The following is an 18,631-nucleotide window of genomic DNA, read 5'->3' as shown; positions in this document are numbered from 1 at the left end:
TCTGCTCCATATAACTGCATGTTAAGATCACCTGTCACTACCCGATCTGTACCATCAGCCTATTTGCACATGTGCAAGCAGATATTCATCCAGGTCACCAAAAACAGTACTAAAAGTGCTTATTTTTATCCTTAAATCCCTAAAGAATGCTACAACTCATCTTTGAATTTTTTTTAATGACTTTTCTGAGACAACTTGATGCTTTTTACATTTTTTTCGTGAAAACTGTTTATCATGGGTCACCATTGAACATGCTCAGAGCAGTCTGGCAAAATATTACACCATGTTTATCTGCATTTTTAGATGTTTCTTTCTTTAGATTGTGCACTATATAACATAAGGTTAACACATATAGAAAAAAAATAACCAAAAAAGACTAGATTTATGTTTAAGTCCAAAGCCGAAAAAGTTAGCTCTCAGAAGTAGCTTAGGATCCGATTTCTGGCACAGATTGAGCACAGATGAGTCATAAAACAGAAAGTATTAAATGCATTTATTTTTTCAGGAAATAAATTATTAACCTTTAACACATTGTAGTTTGGTACGCTTACTATTTTTAGGTAGGGAAAATGGTAATTTAGGTTTTCTTTACAAATTAAACGTGGGGGAGACCCGGATTCTAGTGGCGCATGCACAAATGAGCTAATGGTACGGATTGTGGTTCTGGTACAGATCTTCTGTGACATCAACCACTAACAATCTTTTCTAGAAATGGACGCTCCAGCAAACCTCAAAACCAGAGACATAACAGAGTCCAGCTTCAGCCTCTCTTGGGATCCGGTCCAAGCAGAAATAGATGGCTATATCCTGACCTACACCTCCCCCGATGGATCTAGTAAAGAAATCCCTGTAGGACCTGATAGCTCCACTTATATTCTGACTGGTTTACGGCCTGCAGTCCTCTACACTGTCTACATTCAAGCCATGAGGAGGGAAAAAACCAGTAGGACCATCTCCACACAAGCTGAAACAGGTGCCAGGACTACTGTAGCTCTTTGCTCAGAACCCAGAAAATTCCCCAATTATCAGATCATCATAATAGCTTATGCTCAATTTCTTGATTTTCTTTTTCTTTTTTTTCTTTTTAAGTTAAACATAATATAACTAAGATGTAACAGAATGATTGATGGGTGACGCTTCCTCAGATTTAAAAAATAGATTGCCTCCCAGGTAGCTTAAGATTTATAATTCTGTTAAATCATGTCCCTTACCTCTCTCTTGTAGTCTACTTCATAGAACTGCATGTTAATATCAACCACTAACATCTTCTAGAAATGGACGCTCCAGCTAACCTCATAGCCAGTGACATAACAGAGTCCAGCTTCAGCCTCACTTGGGATCCGGTCCAAGCAGAAATAGATGGCTATATCCTGACCTACACCTCCCCTGATGGATCTAGTAAAGAAATCCCTGTAGGACCTGAAAGCTCCACTTATATGCTCACTGGTTTACGGCCTGCAGTCCTCTACACTGTCTACATTCAAGCCATGAGGGGGGACAAAACCAGCAGCACCATCTCCACACAAGCTGAAACAGGTGTCAGAACTACTGTAGCTCTTTCCTCAGCACCCAGAACATCACCCACTCATCAGATCATGATAATAGCTTATTCTCAATTTCTTGATTTTCTTTTACTTTTTTTGCTGAACATGATAGAACTTAGATATAAAAATACATGAATAAATAGCTGTATAATTTCTCAGATTTAGAGCTGGCTTCCTAGTAAGGTTGAGATTCATAAAATTGTTTCATCTTTTCATGTACCTCTCTCTTGTAGTCTTCTCCATAGAACTGTGTTAATATTAACCACTAACATCCTTTCCTAGATATGGACGCTCCAGCTAACCTCATAGCCAGTGACATAACAGAATCCAGCTTCAGCCTCTCTTGGGATCCGGTCCAAGCAGAAATAGATGGCTATATCCTGACCTACACCTCCCCTGATGGATCTAGTAAAGAAATCCCTGTAGGATCTGATAGCTCCACTTATATACTGACTGGTTTACGGCCTGCAGTTCTCTACACTGTCTACATTCAAGCCACGAGGGGAGACAAAACCAGCAAGAAAATCTCAACGCAAGCTGAAACAGGTGTCACATATCAGTTTTTTTCATAAACCAGTTTTCCTCTTGACCATATCCATGTTTAAATCATTACAAAAGTTGATTGGCCTGTAATTAAATGTATTTTAAACAGACAAGCATGTGGACTGCTTGTAAAGACCCAAGAAAATGTGCCATTTCTAAATGTGCTATTGATCAAGTCCGTTATTATGTCCTTCAAGCATCTGTTTCAAGTCATGCAAAGCAACCAAAACCAAAACTATATCCCCCTAAAGATATTAAGCCAAATTCCTTAGCTGTCTCATCATTCACACCCCCAGAGGTCCCATCCACACTGAGACAAGATCAGGTGTAGTCGCAAAGATATTTTCTCTTCCAACTCTGTATTGAAATGAAGCCGGCATTTTGGGAGATTATAAATGACTAGTCTTGAAACCGAGTCCCTGAGTGGAAAAATGAGTGAAGTCGATTTCAGGGGACTTTGTAGATCAGCCTACCTCTGTAACTTGCATGTGCCTCTTCATCGCTGTGTTGCTTTGTTTACTTCGCCATCAGCATATGTTCAATATTTTTGTCAGTGGCTTGACTGACAAATTTAATCTAGCATCTCTCTTGATGAAAGGGACACCCCTTTTTTGAAAGCAGTTTTTGAAAATACACCTTGTTTATCTTTGATAACATCTGCAGCAGTTCAATTATTCAGCCACAACTTTCTATTTCATATATTATTTAGTGGATGCTTTGCCAAAATATTCACACCCTTTGAAGGTTTCCCCATTTTGTTCTATGTGCTTAGCCTTTTCACTTTGGTACCCCTAACTAAAAACCAGAAAATGTATAGTTCATGCGAATTTATAGAAAGTTTTGCACATTTTGCAGCATCAAGTTATTTCGTTTATGTATCTAGACCAGCACCTTTGTGCATCTAGAGATTTAAAAAAAATCGTATTTGTTTACAAAATAGCTCAAGTTCAGTAAGTTGCGTAGCCAGCTTATCGTAACATCTATTTTGAAGTCTTGCCACAAATTCTCAATCGTATTTTGGTCTGGATATGACTCTTTAAACACGATTATGACCCAGTCTTAAGTCTTGTACAGCCCCTGTAGCATGCATTTCAATCATCTAGTAGTTACTTGCAGTACTTTGCAATACTATTCGTTTCCCCCTTGACATTTTCAGCCTTTTGCCACATTTTGGACTTCATGCATACAAATTTTTGAAGAATCAGCAAGTGGGACACAATCGTGAAATGGCAAAAATATTTTCAACTTTTTCAAATATAAAAACTTAAAAGTTGGGTTTGCATGTTCAGGGTGATGAGCGGTGTTGCTTTTAAACCAAACATAACTCCCACCACAGCTGTAGATCTCTACAGTTCATCCAGACTGATCATGGTTCTCTTGGCTGCATCTCTAATCACTCCTATCCGTTTTTGAGCTAAAAGTTTAGAGGGACGGACGGGTCTTCATAGATTTCCAGTGGTCTGATATTCCTTCCATTTCAATATTATCACCTGCACGGTACTCCTTGGGATGTTTGAAGCTTGTGAAATCTTTTTCTATTAAAATCTTGCTTTATACCAGTATGTTTGCCCTGCCTGCTGTGTTCCTTGTTCTTCATGATGCTCTCTGCGCTTTGAACAGACCTCAGAGACTATCACAGAGCAGGTGAATTTATACAGAGAGTTGATTACACACAGGTAGATTCTATTTATCACCATCGGTCATTTAGGTCAACATTGGATCATTCTGAGATCCTCTGTGACTATGGCTTCCATGGAAGCACTGGTTGGCTTATATTCTTTCTGGAGAGAGTTTGCTGCACTAAAAGTAAAGTGGCTGATTATTTTTGCATGCCCACTCTTCTGTTTTTTTATTTGCTAAAGGCGTTTAAAAAAAAAAACATACATTAAGCTCCACTTCGTTATTGTCTCCCACTTGTTGGTTCTTTACAAATAATTACAATTTTATATCTTTACGTTTTAAGCTTGAAATGTGGCAAAAGGTCGAAAAGTTCACGGGGGAGGAATACTTTTGCAAAGCACTGTATATCTACATAGCCTCAAAATTTCTTAGAAATTGGCACTTTTTATATTAATCACAAAAAAAGAATTGTACAATTTATCTACGGCCTCCATGGAAGCACTGCTGCTTTATATTCTTTATTTTTCTTCCCATAATCTCTGATCACCTTCCCTGTTGAGACTGAAGAACAGCATTTCCATACTGATAAAGTCACAACTATGTATCGCCATGGTTATGGTGTAATCAGGGAGATTTGCAGTGTTAGTTAATTGGTCACCTTTTGCATCTATGCCAAAAGTTCTTTTTTTTATTCCCGTCTGAAAGGGTTCCTTCCTGTTACATTTGTGAAAACTTCTATGGGTCTGGACAGTTTTTCAAAGCTTTGCACATATTTTAAGCCTGTATTGGGTTTGGTATGAGATCTCTTTTCAACCATTCCTGATGTCACTGTAAGCAAGCTCTTGGAAACATACCTCTACAGTGTTTAAAAAAGGTACACTCATTAAGATACAACTTTATTTGAATTGCTTATAGATCACTAAGTCCTATAATCTCCGTTAATTAATTTATCTTGAAATCTTTTCTTTAAAAGATTGTTCATCTCTACCTCTTTAGCCATCAAAATCAGTTTGAGAAGCATTCTTTGTAGACCGAATGAAGTCCAAATTCCAAAACCTTCTTCTCATTTACATTTTCTGAGATAATTTTGGCAGCTTTTTATTCATTAATTTGCAACTTGTGTCGACTATTTCTTATACTTTAATTTCCCAGGGAGGCTTTTCATCTCATTGGAAAAGGATATGATTGCGAATAGAAGAGTAAAATGCCCAGGAGAATTTTGCTTTGAGTTTTAAAGCATTTCTCGCACTATATGGTAACTACATTTTAGCTTCAGTGTTTTTTAAGCATTCTACATCGGCAGTCTGAGCACTTTCAAATTATTTTGCTCATGAAAAGACAGGAAGATTTAAAATGATTAGATTGAGTAATTATCTCATTGTGTTGCCTAATTAATCCCTGCCTTTGAAGAGACTATGATTTCTTTTGAGAATTGTCCTGAATTAATACTCTGAAAGCTAAATTTAAAGATTAAGCTCTGGTTTTTTTCTTCTATGCAACACACTCAGATGTCATATATTTTTTCTTTTAGATACCATACCCTTACAGTATTAAGCACAGTCACTTATTTTTGTCTGAATGTCATGATTGTGTCTAAGCTGGCAGATAGAGTCCATGCTGTCCACAAGCAGTCTCTTCTTACTTGAACGTCTCTGTTCTCAATGTTGGACGTATATGACAACTCCTTTTGAAGAAGAACCAGAAAGACAGCCTATCCCCATTGTGCTATCAGGGAGACAAATCAGTGAACAAATCTACGAAAGGCGCATAGCTATAACCTGGTCATCCAGACCAATTTATACCTTGTGCATAACGTAGTAGTCTGAATAGGAGCGGATAGAGCGTAATTTTAAAGGCAGGACTAAGAGAATCAGCAGAAAACATTTAAAAGCAAATAACTATGGCTGTACTCCAAAAAGCTTTTTATTTTTATTTTTATTGAATACTCCTTCACCAGCCAGTCATTTAAATATAATTTGATTTCTTTATGTTAGAAACAGGTCTTGTAGAACATAATAAAGGGAATCAATAACACATTACTTCATTGCATCTGCATTCTTGACTGTTATGGTTACAGAAATTTGGTCTGATTACGCTGTGATGGGTTTGGTTTTAGATTATAGAGGACTGACTGACTGTAAGTCAGTCTGGCTTAGGAGGCTAACTCATACACCCCTGTTTTGACCCCTAACTGAAACAACTATTTATCCATATATGCCATTACATTCCATACACCAAATGTTGGGCCTTTAACACTTAAACTACCTGATTCAAAATGTAAGTTTATACACTGACTTTGTATGCTGTATTGTTTAACCAGTCAGTCCCTCAGAATTGTGGGGCTAATACTATTTAGCCTCACAAAACAACTACTAATATATAATGCAGTTTGCATGAGTAGTGCATTAACTTATATTAACATCTCCCTCTAGATCTGGATGCTCCTGCTAATCTCTTAGCCCAAGATGAAACAGAGTCAGGCTTCACCGTGTTATGGGAGCCTGTCCAGGCAGACATTGATGGCTACATGTTAACCTATAGCTCTGCTGAGGGCCCCACTCAGGAAATCCCTATCGGATCTACAGAAACCTCTTACTCGCTGAAAAGCCTAAAGCCTGGAGTTCTGTACACTGTCTACGTCTGGGCTATCAAGGGGAACAAAGTGACTCAGAGGATTTCAACAGTAGCTGAGACAGGTTGATATAATATAATAAGTCAATTTACTTTTAGCAGCAATAAAAATGTCATGTTTCTTGACATTGCCAACCAAATGGGGGCGTTTTTTCGTATGTCCAACCAAATATCAACTTTTAAAGCTGTTTTGACTGGAAACTGGGAGTTACACTAAGCATTTAAAAGCTACCCGTGACTCATAGTTAGTGAAGCTATTAAAATTCTGCACAAAGCAGCCTTTAGCCTAGTGTCCTGGCCACTGTTACCTACTCAGCTCAAATATTGTTATATTTCCTGTTTCCATTCAAAAATAATTAGTTTGTTAATAATTTACAGCTTGTCAAGGTGCAGAACACATGGTATATTTATTTTAAGCTAGAAACGGCTTTATTAAAGGCAAAGCAGAACATGCTGTTGGTTAAGTTTTAGGTGCAGTGGCAAGAAAAGCACCACCTCACTGATAAATATTCCATAAACCTAAACTTGAATCTTTTGCAGTTATAAAAAAGAAGTTTAATAAATTAATTGTACGTCTGTTAGGATAACCAAAGTGATTTCTGCAAGACTAAAAAGAGAAAGATTTTTTTTATATGTTTTTTCTTTTAAATCGTACTTCAATATTAGCATTTAACATACATTTGCCTTAATATTTGCACTCACTGTAACACCTTTGTACGTTCTCAATCACAGATCCCTGTATATTCATTTTTTTCCTATATTTAGTTTTCCCATTTAGACTAAACCATTGAAATTTAGAATTGCATTTGCAAAAAAGTCCTGACCAAGATAACAAGAGCAAAAGAAAGCACTGAGATATGTAAATATTATAAAACCTCAAACATTACTAAATTAAAGGCAAAACAAAAAGTCAAGCAAAACAGTAAAATTATTACTCTACACCTCTTATCTTAGCTGATTTCTTTTGAAATTTTAGTCATGATGTCATATATGAAAACACTGTATTTGAGGCGTTCTCCTGTATTCCATCTACAGAGGTGCTTCTACAAACAAAAAATGTTTTTGATTGACCCATCAGGGATTTGACAAATCCAATGTAATAATCAGCTAATAACTAACTGTCCTAAACGGTGTTTGGTCTTTGGCGGCTTCTCATATTTCAGTGTGAGAAGAGGCTACATATGTGATTGGCTTGCAACAGGCCTTCTTTGTGTTTGGCAGTTAATCTTAAAATTTCTGCAGCGCTCTAAGTGAAAGCCAGTTTCATTTTAAATAGGGTGGCAGGGGTTAAGATTATAAACATTTTATCATGGATTCCATCAGTGGCTGCAGACAAGATACTGACCTCAAACACAGAAGTTATAGCTTCAAAGATTATCTGGGTTACATAAAAGTATGTGTTATATATTTATATGTAAAGGAACAACACAATTGAAATAATTGGAACTGAATTTATTCTGTGATTGTCATTTTGCCACTGTTTATTCTTTGTCCTTTATTTTGTCTTTCTTTTCACAGAAATCAACTTAAAAATTCAAAGGCTTCTGGGGAGGAAAAAAAATGCTGAATTGTTTGGGATGCTTTTGTTCCTGCTTGGCGTGGCTTTCTTTAATATTTTGATCCATGGGAGGTCAAAGCCCCCGCTGCTTTAGTTCGTTTTGTTGTATCAAACAAAACACTGCAGCATGTGTTTCAAATGAATTGGCAAAGCATTTCAATAAGGGCAGGAAAAGCTGCCAGCTTATCTGCAAGCTGTAACCGAGCAGGCAGATGCTAGATGTCTGTGAGGCACTTCATGTGGACAAAGACTTGAAAGCAATCCTAAAAGTACCTACATTTTTGGGGGGTAATGGTAGTTTATTAGAGTAAAAAAAACTATTTGTACACTCTAAAACAGAAATGATCAAATAATAAGTAAAACTGTCTTTGGAGTTCTGTAGTTTTTCTTTTTATAGTGAATTCACTTGAATAAATAAAGAATGTCAGACATCTTTAAATATTTAAAAGAATAAAATATTTGCCTTTGTGCAGACCAATCTTATTATTATCCACTCCCACAGAGATCGACTCCCCCAAGGACCTAAAGGCTACAGATGTAACAATAGACTCAGCTCTTTTGACCTGGGCTCCTCCACTGGCAGACATTGAGGGTTACATCCTCACATATAGAGAAGAAGAAGGGAATTTGCAGGTACTTAACTGTGAGGTTGTATACTCTTTTCTTCACTAAATGTGTAAACACTGCATGTCCTGACAATACCTTAATGATTGTAGATAATCATTGAAAGCTTTGTATTTTCAGTTGTTCGTGATGCAAATTTAGTTAAAGTGGTGTATGTTTATTTTATTTTTCTGTGTGGATCATCAAAATAAGTGGTCCTCTTAATTCTGTCCTAATTCAATCATTCTGGTGATATGTCTACGTAAAACCATCCTATGTGCTCGTCCCGATTTTCTCTTACCTCTGACATAGTGGAAAAATTGCTAATCTTTTTTTGGAAAGTAAGCTTGTCTGAGCGATGCAAACAGCAACTTCTAAACAGAGGGTGCATGAGGAGAAATGGGCTCGTGCACGCTCTGACATACGTGAGCGGGTACAGGGTTGTGCATATGCATTTTTTTTTAAGTAGAGAGGGTGGGTCTTTTCAAAAATGAAAATTGCCTAACATAAATTTTAAACTCATAAATTATAGCATTATATTTTACTGATTATTTCTGTAACTTAGAGAAATTTGGTTCTTTACTAAGAAAGACAAAAAACACTGTTTAGATATTGGGATACTTATCTAAAACGATAAAAAAGCCTTTTGTAAATTTTGACCTGTAAATGGCGTTAAGGCTTGATCAAGACTCCTTTTGCATGAAATGCTGCAATGGTTCAGTGGAGATCAGCACGTGACTCTGCTGTGGTGTTAAGGATGCTAAGGTTCCTTTAATAATGGCAGTTACCTAGTCCAAATTGTTGACTCTGATATATTTTGTCTTCTTCTTGATCACTCTCCATGGATTGTTGATGGTGTTTAGATGGTAATGTTTATTCGATAATCAGTCACAGTGATACAGTGGTACTTATACCAGGTATTGATACCTATCAGTTCCTGCTGGTAAAATAGATACTCAAAAACCTTGTCAATAGACCAAAGCATCAAGCTCAAGTGAGGGATTTGCACAAACCAGCCATAAAACCGTTAAATAATTTCAAAGAAGGTCTTAATTTATAAAAAAAAAAAAAAAAGAATTCAAAAATGATAAACTGGGTCCAAAAACAGAGGTCAACAAAACAGACTTCAATTTGGGTTCCAACACAAAGACCTCAAGCACAAAATGACCTCTCAAACAAGACATGAGTAGTTGTAATCAGACCACTGTTGACAAGGGGGATAAATGACAAAAAAACTAACAAAAAAAGTAAACCTAAAAAAAACAGATAATTACTGGCCAGACACTAAGTACTTTTTTAAATTGAACGAATATAACACAACTATCCAAAACAAAAAAATATCTAAACAATTGATAAACAAATTTCCCCTCCCATTACTAGAAGTGGTGTGACCAGCTGATTAGGCTGCAACGACCATATAAGGAGACGAAAGCTGGAGCTCATTGTAGCCCTCCAGCAGCAGATCCAAAGGAAACTGGCAACTCAAAGACAAGGAAATTAATCAATTGCATCTTAACCAAAATATATCAAGCTAAAAATTAATTTAACTATGAGTGCACTGCAAATAGCTAACTAAAAACCCAGGCTAATGAAACCATTATTTGAAATCTATGTAAATTCATTTTTAAAATGAAAATTATAAAACAGTTACCAGTCAGTTTAGTAGGCTTCATCATGTGACAGCAGGCTGTCACATGATGAAGCCTGCGCATTGATTTGAAAGAAGACAAAGGACCAAAACCTTCAGATGGCATCGCTCCCCTAATTTTCACTCTATGAGGAGACGTCTTATTGGACCCCAAGCTGCTTCCTCTCTTTGCCTTTTTGCTCTCCCTCAAGGCTCTGGGATCTTGACTTTCACATAATATGAAAAATTAACATGGACCTGGAGAAAACCTTGACCCCTTTCCAAATTTTTGCTTTACATCCTCTTGGTTATTCCTACATTTTTTTTCTTCCAGATTTTTATGTTCCACTCAACCAGTGGCGGTTCTGGACCAAATATACCAGGGGCCCAGGATAGGAAATATGTTTTCTTCATAAGGCACAGAAAAAAGGAACAAACAAAAAAAAATCAATCTTGATCTATTAAGTGAGACATTCAACCAAACACTTTCTGATATAGCAGCTGAAAACTGTGATCCTAGCTTAACATGACTGAAGTTAAAAGTGCATCACCTTAATTTTTAATTTATTGCTAAAATAATAATGTAAAGATAGAAAATGAAATAGGTAAAAAAGAACAATCACTTACAGTTTCTTACCAATGTTTATCATTAAAAATATATTTTGGTATTATTTCTTTAGCACAGGGGCCATAACAGGGGCGAGGACCAGTTCAAGAAGGACACTGGCCCCTGTTGGCCCCTGTCTAGAACCATCAATGCATTCAACCATCATTCAGTATAATTTATCTATAACAGTATTTCAATTTACATTTTTTTAAATAGACTTGTTGACAGAAATTAACTTTTTTGATTACAATATGAAGCTTTTCAGTGTTCCTTCTTAAGTTATTCTTATGCTGATAAAACTTTGAATATGCAAAAAGGAAAATCTTCTATGAAAATGTGTGCTGGTGCAGATGATTACTATGTACTCCAATCCTGAAACCTGAGTCTGAAGAAAATCCACATCCTTTTCTAATCTTTTAAATGCCAAAGCAACTTCCTTGCTTTGTAGAAGCTTAGTTATTGAATTTAAGTGTTTTGAAATGCTGACCTCTTGTGGGCACAGATGAAACAAATCTACTGCATAAGCAGCTCACTAAAACTGAATAAATTTTATTCAAGCTTTTCAGTTGACTTTATGATAGGCTAATTTCAAGGTTTATCAGCAATCTAGATACTATGATAACACATAGATGTTTACTAAGATTATTCACAGCTGTTTGGTTTTATTTCCCAAGGCTATTGAAAGAAGGCTTGACGCCAGCGAGACAAGCTTCACTGCATCCAACCTGAAGATGGGAAAGAGGTACATTGTCACCATTGTTGCTTTTAGGGGCAGCAAGAGGAGTAGGATGGTGGAAACCCTTTTTAAAACAGGTCAGTATTGTTCTACAAAAAAACATCTTTCTAATGTTTATTGTGATATTTTACATTTAAATATGATTTTCCTTTCCTTTGCTTTTATTAGTTGCTATGCTGTACCCCTTCCCTATGGACTGTGTACAAATAATGAGGAATGGCAATAACAACAATGGCATCTATACCGTCTACATTAACAATAACCAATCCAAGCCAATAGAGGTTTTCTGCGATATGACTACTGATGGAGGCGGCTGGCTGGTATGAATTATTTGCTGACTCTACAGAAGAAATAGAATTTGTCATTTATTATAATACAGAGCTGTTAAAAAGCATACTTTGGCCTTTGCACTTGTTTTCAAATCATCAATCTAGTTTTTTATTCTTAGATAAAGGTAACAAGAGTCATTAAGACATAAATGTATGGTTACTGACCACATTAACAGGGATAATCCAAATCAAATTTCCCTTCCTAACTACTTGACTCAATGATCTATAAAAGTAAAGCAACATGCCCTAATTGAAATATTGTTTATACACTGATGAGAAATTGTTATTGACATCTATCACTCTGGAAAGGACTAATGGGCTCAGAGGTCTCAGCAGACAACCGTAGGGGCCAAGTATCCCAAAATGGAAAATACAGAAATAGTGCTGTACCTGCCAGCACTGGTTGATTGCAAAAAAATATTCCCATACTGCGTCAACCACTTCTTCAAGAGAAAACAACAGAATTTAAGCTAAGCAGGCGTTAGTTCTCTCACTAATGAAATGCAAAAATTAAATCAATGTGAGAATCCAAATCTTACGACAGACTATTGGGTTCAGGCTAGAGATTTTTTTTTAATGTGTCAAACGATTATGGGAATAAAGTTGTAATATTACAAGAATAAATTCATGACATTACGAGAATAAAGTCTTATATTTAATAAAGAATAAAGTTGAAAAATTATGAGAAAGAAGTCATCATTCCACAAAACATTTCAGAAGGAAAGCTTCGAGCTTCGACCAGCATATGATGGCCAACCAGCACCAAACAGCAACCTGAGACCACTTTGATATACTGCACAATTTGATACTGGTGTGCTAAAAGACTTAACATTTCCTTATTTGTCAAACCAATGCCAAAGCATAACTTCACATGATGCTCGACATTCCTCATTTTAGGGAAGAAAGTGCTTCTTGTAAGAGTCGTCATAAAAAAAAAAAAAACTTTATTCTCCTAACACAAGGATTTTTTCTCATAATATTATGAATTTATCCTCGGAATTTTATGACTTTATTCTCATATTGTTACAATTTTATTCTCATGAATTTAAGCTTAAAAGTAAATACTCTGCAAGTTTGGTCTATTTTGGAATATTTATCAAAACTATGGAGAGAAACCAGACTCAATTGATTCATGTAATAGTGTAATGTAAGCTGTGTAAACTTGATTGTAAGTAGGTGTAAATGGCTTTGTGTATATGTAAAACATATTTTTTAAACTTGGAAAAAAAGATCTGCAAATCACTTCAAGAATTTGTAAGTGTAAGTAATTTGTGTTCAAATGAGACAAATAGTAAAAGTGACAAGTACATCATAAAATTACGCGCAGACAATTACTCCCACACATAAAAATTGTTCAATACATGGGCAAAGCTCACCTGATACACACAGACAAAGCTACAGTTTCAGATAAAATCTGAAGATCAGATAAAAAGTTCACAAAGAGTCTTGAGACTGTTGCTGAATATCCATCACCATCTGGTATGAGAGGCTCAGGTTCTCTTCTGCTGTTTACACTATTGTCATTCGCTAAAGAAAATGTCCTGTTATCTTCAGTTCCCACCTTGCAGTGATATAATTACGGTGGCCAATCTGGAGGGGTTTTATTCATTTTATAAGACAAGCATGTCCTTTATTAGCTACTTTAAAGATGAAGGCAGTTATGCTAATTCATCTTATATAAGTGGAGTTAAGAGATTAACCATCTTTCCAAACTTACTGGTCTTAATTGCAATGAGCAGACTGACTGTGTCAGGGAATGTTGTTGAGGAATATATTTCTCCTATGACTGCTATTCAGGCCATTTGGAGTCTCCTAAGATGAAAGATCCAAGGTCCTACAAAATTGAAAAAGAGTTAAAAAGTCTCATCAAATTGTTTCTTTCTCCTTGAAACAATCCCATAAAGGAGCATGGCTCATAAAGACAAGGTATGTTGTCGCCAGGTTGTAAGTTTGTTGATGCCTATAAGGCTCAGAGTGTAGTGCAGTTTATCCTTTCCATAAAGTCCTTATTCCCAGACCTAGAGAGGGAAATATCATTAAAACTCAGAAGGAAATTCAAATTCTCCAACTCTCCATCAACATTCAAATTCCCCATATACACACAAATCTGCAAGATGAGACCAGAAACCCTTTGAACACTTGTTATCAGACTGTGTAACTGCAATTTTGTACACATTTATCAGGTGAGTTGTGCACATGTATGTGTGGAATTGTAGTTGTATGAGTAATTGTCTGTGTAATGTACTTTTATACTTGTCATTTTTAAATATTTGTATTTGCATTCAAAAACACCTTTCCAAATTACTAAGATTACTCCCATAAGTTTCTTAGAGTTTTAAAAGGATGATTTACACACACAAATACCCACACATACACACAGCTAAAGGATATCATACCCAAAGTGAAAAATGTCTTAGGTGTTTTGTTGGACTGAGGTTACTTCACATTTAACTGTGACAGGGAAGCAAAAGCAGAAAAAAACTGTTATTGGGGCAAATACTGCTTAACAGCACAATAGACCAGTTTTAACAACAGATAATATATATGGATATTTTTTTCTGTTGATTAAAACACAAGCTTTAGCTTTCCTCAATCCTGGATTAGCTCTTTTCAAACTCTTCATTTCTAATCCAACATCTGTCAGTAAAATCCTGTTCTTGCTATTTTAAGGTATTGCAGCGCCGAAACACTGGCAAGCTGGACTTCATGAAACGCTGGAGGCAGTACATAGCAGGCTTTGGCAACATGACAGAGGAGTTCTGGCTGGGTAAGCAATGTGGTTCTCTTTTTTCTTGCAAACCATGCACATATGAAGTGTAACTGTGCATTACATCCTCCCTTCAAATTCTGCATCTGTCTATCTGCTCCAACAGGTTTGGATAAGATATATGCGCTAACCAACACTCCTACGCAGTATGAGCTAAGGTTTGACCTGGGCCTGGGCTCAGAGAGAGCTTACGCTGTATATGACAACTTTAAGATTGCTCCGATCAGACAGAAGTTCAAGCTCACAATTGGCAAATACAGGGGGACAGCAGGTATGGTTGCATTTAAAAGACTTGGACTGTGAAAACTGGAGGCACAGCTTTGATGAATTCAGTTTTTTTTTTCCTAACACCCACACACGGTGATGCATAGTGAGAATATGATGGCAGATTTAGAAACAAGACAGATGGGGGCAGTAATGGAGGGATTTCAAGGCCTGTGTACCCCAGCTATTATGCAAACACACTTTAGCACTGTAAGCTTGAAAGCAACTGAGGTGGTTTATGAAACATGCAGGATTTGAATATGCAGCAAATCCACACAGACAAAATGAAACATTCTGCTACCGTATGACCCGGAGTTTGCTTATACAGCGTTTTCTGCAGGGTTGAATAGTCTCTCCTTTTAAAAATATGGTTCAGAATACCTATGCAGGTGTTTGCCCTCTAATATTTAGCATTTACAAACATCTCTTTTTATTGGTGTTTTCAGGTGATGCTATGACCTATCACCAAGACCGGCTCTGGACCACCATAGATTCAGATAATGACATTGCCTTGACTAACTGTGCCAGAACCCACAGCGGAGCATGGTGGTACGCTAACTGTCATTTGGCCAACCTCAATGGTAAATGGGGTGACAACAGACACAGTCTGGTGAGTGAACAAGGAGGAGATTCTGCATCTCTTAATTGGCTTCGTTAAATGGATATGTATTTGTTTCTCTCTGTGAAGTAGATACAGTAGCAAGATAAATGTAGTTTTTCTCTTTATCTGAAAGGACCTCAGAAATAAAATGGTAACATTTGGCTAGCAAATATAATTTGAGATAAATATGTATATTTAAAATTTTTTTTTTATTTTTTTTTCTTATTTATTTATTTCCAGTTAAAATTGTCAAATTGCTAAACTGATTATTTGAAGAGAACTTTTCTGTTTTCTGACTAAAGATAAATATATTTTACTTGAACCAACCTGGTATTTCAAAGAATAAATAACACCATGGCCCAAACAGGCCTATAGCATAAGAATTTTGCGACCATACCCAACAGAAGGGAATCATTTCCATGTATACAACATGTTTGACTGACCTCAAGTACTGTATTTGCTGCCAAACATTTCATGTCTTCTTCTATTTCCACATATACTCCACAGGAGATAAACAAACTCCCAAAGTTAACTTTCTAATGGTATAGGGAGGCAAAAAATGTTTTCTCCTGATTCTATTCCAAAACAATGAATGTATATATTCAACATGTACTATAAACAGCTTCTGACTGTGCCAATGTTTTATGAAGACTTAAAGATCATGAGATTCTACAGTTCCTCAATGGGACCCCTATTGCATTTTTCATAACCTTTTTTTCTCTTATCTTCCTTACTGATATCCTTACTGTGAGTTCACCACAATCTCATAACTGTAAAAGAAATAAGAAAAAAAGTAACAAGGTTTTTATTTTCTTTATGTTTTAGCGCTTCCCAGTGTTGGTGGCACTGCTAGGCCTGTGTAAAAGAATAAAATTTAGACATACATTTTTCTGTTACAGGAAAAAAAAATTGAAGACTTTTTCCACAATATTCACTAGAAGGGTAAATAATTGTGCTGCGAATCTCTGCTATCTTTCTACAGGAGACTTGCATACAAATGCAGCTTTGGTCCCAATTATAAGTGTTACCTCTGCTATGAAGCTACACCAGTGCACCATTATTTCGTCTTACAGCTATGTTTAATACAAGGCAGAAAAAGAGGCTTCGCACAAAGCTAATTTCTTTTCACAACATTTACAACTTTCTCCCAGAACTCTGCTTATTGTTTGGTTTCTGGATTATTTGGGGGAAAACCCAAATGACTAGAATCCATCATCGGTTGATAAGAAAACACATTTCTAGAGCCAGCTTTAATGCAGAGGTATTTGTCAGTAGGCTGATAGGGAAACAACACTGTTATTAAGTCACTTCAGCAAAACCCAGGTGAATTCTCTGCTCTTGTCGAGATTCCATCCATAGTATTGTTGCCTCAGATGTCTGCTGCTGTGTTTGCTGCCAAAATGCAATAACAGTCAAAGCAGGTTTGTACTCACATGATATGGACCCTGAGGCTGGTATTTATTACTTTCTCTCATTCTGCTTGTCTGTCATGCCCTTCTCCTTTTCTGTGGCTTTGACCCTCTCTGCTCTCTGCTTTTCCCTCTCCATGATGCTCTTACCTTTATCTGTGCTCTCCCTTCCCACTCATTTTTTCTTCTGATCTGGTGTTTTGCTGTCAGGGAGTCAACTGGGAGCCATGGAAGGGACACCTAACTTCCCTCGACTTCACCGAGATGAAGATCCGACCTGTGGGAGCACTGTCCAGCAGAAAGAAGAGATCATTGATGGTCAGGGAGAAAAAAAGCAGGGTTTCAAACACCCACAAGTAGGCGAGCAGCAGAGAAGTGCAGCGAAAGCAGTCCGCTCCATCAGCCTTTGATCACACTAGATTTTGGTTTTTCTGTACATATGTAGATATAGACCCTACACTTAAAGGATCTGCAAACATATGTTTCTCAACTTCTGTATATTTTCAAAAAACAAAAACAGGTCATCACTGCAGAAATTTAGAATAATCCTTTGTAAATTATTACCTGTTTATAACAGAACAGAAATCCAAGGTTTAGTGTGATTATAGGAGAAAGGTGAACAAGAAACTGTGTTTGAACGAGGTTTGAACAGTTGTTCTACTCGTAAAGAACATGTATAATTTAGAAAATCATGTTTTACTCAATTTTTATTTCTTTAGAAAACTTGACTATATAAATAGAAGGAAAAGATAACGGCAACTAAATATTTTGTTCTTCCTTTATTATATTAATGCTAAACTCGTTGACTTATAACTGCACCCAGGTTCAGGTGAGGCCGAGTATCCTCAGAGAGTTACCGAAAGTAAACAAAATAATTTGTGTTTAATCAATGGATCCTTTGCTGGCTCTTCAAACATGTGTCCTTAGTCTATTGATTATGCTGCCACTGTGCATCTGACACTGTCACATCACATAAGCTGGTATGACATCAGCCAAAAAGTAACAACTGATTGCTGCCCCGAATAGCCAGATTGCTCCTGCTTTATATTCATATGAGTGGGGACAGCTCATATCAATCAATGCGATGTGTCACATCAAATGTCAATAACAATGACATTTGTTTGTGCTCTTCTCCAGAACAGAATGACTAAACTCCCATTTTTAATCTGGAAAGTTGACAGAAGCTATTAATGTTGCACTGGCTTCTACTTTGCTTAATTAGATTTTCTTAACACTTTTATGACAAACACAGTTTATGTGACAAGGACATGGAGCACACAAACCCACCTTTATACCAATCTGTCAGAATTAATTTGCAAAATGATGAACTTTATTTGTACATTTGGTAATGCTTAAGACTGTGCAGCTTCTTAAAGTCTTTAAAATGGTTTAAGATCAGAACCCCGAAATGTATTGCTTTCTTTATCAATTATATTGCTAAAATTATTTTATAACTCCCCTTTCAATGTAGTGTCGCCACTCCTTTAAAATAAATCTGTTTTTAACTATGTGGTATTGCTCTTTTTTTTCAATTTTATTGAATCATATAATTTTGTGTGATTTTTGTTTCTCTGTGTGGATTGGATGTAGTAAAGAGGTTCAGGGATTATCCTTGGAAAAAACTAATTAACACAGCTTTGAATGCATTTAGCTTTTTATTTAGCTTTTTATCTAAAGTAGGAGAGCAGAACCATGACAAACCGCACCTGGAGGGCAAGGACATCAGCAAACTGATATAATTACAATCGTATCAATGGATACACTTTTCATATATTTTGCTCTGTGACAATTC

The 18,631-nt window shown here is 36.4% G+C and overlaps 1 protein-coding gene across 13 annotated transcripts in view; it reads left to right on the top strand.

Annotated features, from left to right (window-relative positions):
- tnn (tenascin N) overlaps positions 1-18,352 on the top strand; it is a 62,644-nt gene extending 44,292 nt beyond the window's left edge. For 5 of the 13 annotated variants that reach the window (XM_038289263.1, XM_038289255.1, XM_038289262.1 and 2 more), the window contains 11 exons: positions 710-973; positions 1,273-1,536; positions 1,827-2,090; positions 6,140-6,403; positions 8,399-8,529; positions 11,408-11,546; positions 11,638-11,789; positions 14,469-14,565; positions 14,672-14,836; positions 15,276-15,439; positions 17,050-18,352. In XM_038289263.1, coding sequence (XP_038145191.1) covers positions 710-973; positions 1,273-1,536; positions 1,827-2,090; positions 6,140-6,403; positions 8,399-8,529; positions 11,408-11,546; positions 11,638-11,789; positions 14,469-14,565; positions 14,672-14,836; positions 15,276-15,439; positions 17,050-17,199 — 2,054 coding nt within the window. In that variant the 3' untranslated portion in view covers positions 17,200-18,352. The remainder of the gene's footprint in view (positions 1-709; positions 974-1,272; positions 1,537-1,826; positions 2,091-6,139; positions 6,404-8,398; positions 8,530-11,407; positions 11,547-11,637; positions 11,790-14,468; positions 14,566-14,671; positions 14,837-15,275; positions 15,440-17,049) is intronic. The other 8 variants (XM_038289259.1, XM_038289258.1, XM_038289261.1 and 5 more) reach the window with 8 other exon arrangements.
- Positions 18,353-18,631: the final 279 nt, after the last annotated feature.

This window comes from Cyprinodon tularosa, unplaced genomic scaffold (assembly GCF_016077235.1).
Source record: "Cyprinodon tularosa strain WSP-4 unplaced genomic scaffold, ASM1607723v1 ctg267, whole genome shotgun sequence".
Taxonomy (NCBI): Eukaryota; Metazoa; Chordata; class Actinopteri; order Cyprinodontiformes; family Cyprinodontidae; genus Cyprinodon; species Cyprinodon tularosa.
Note: the sequence above shows the minus strand (reverse complement) of the source record. Positions and strands in the feature narration are given on the sequence as shown.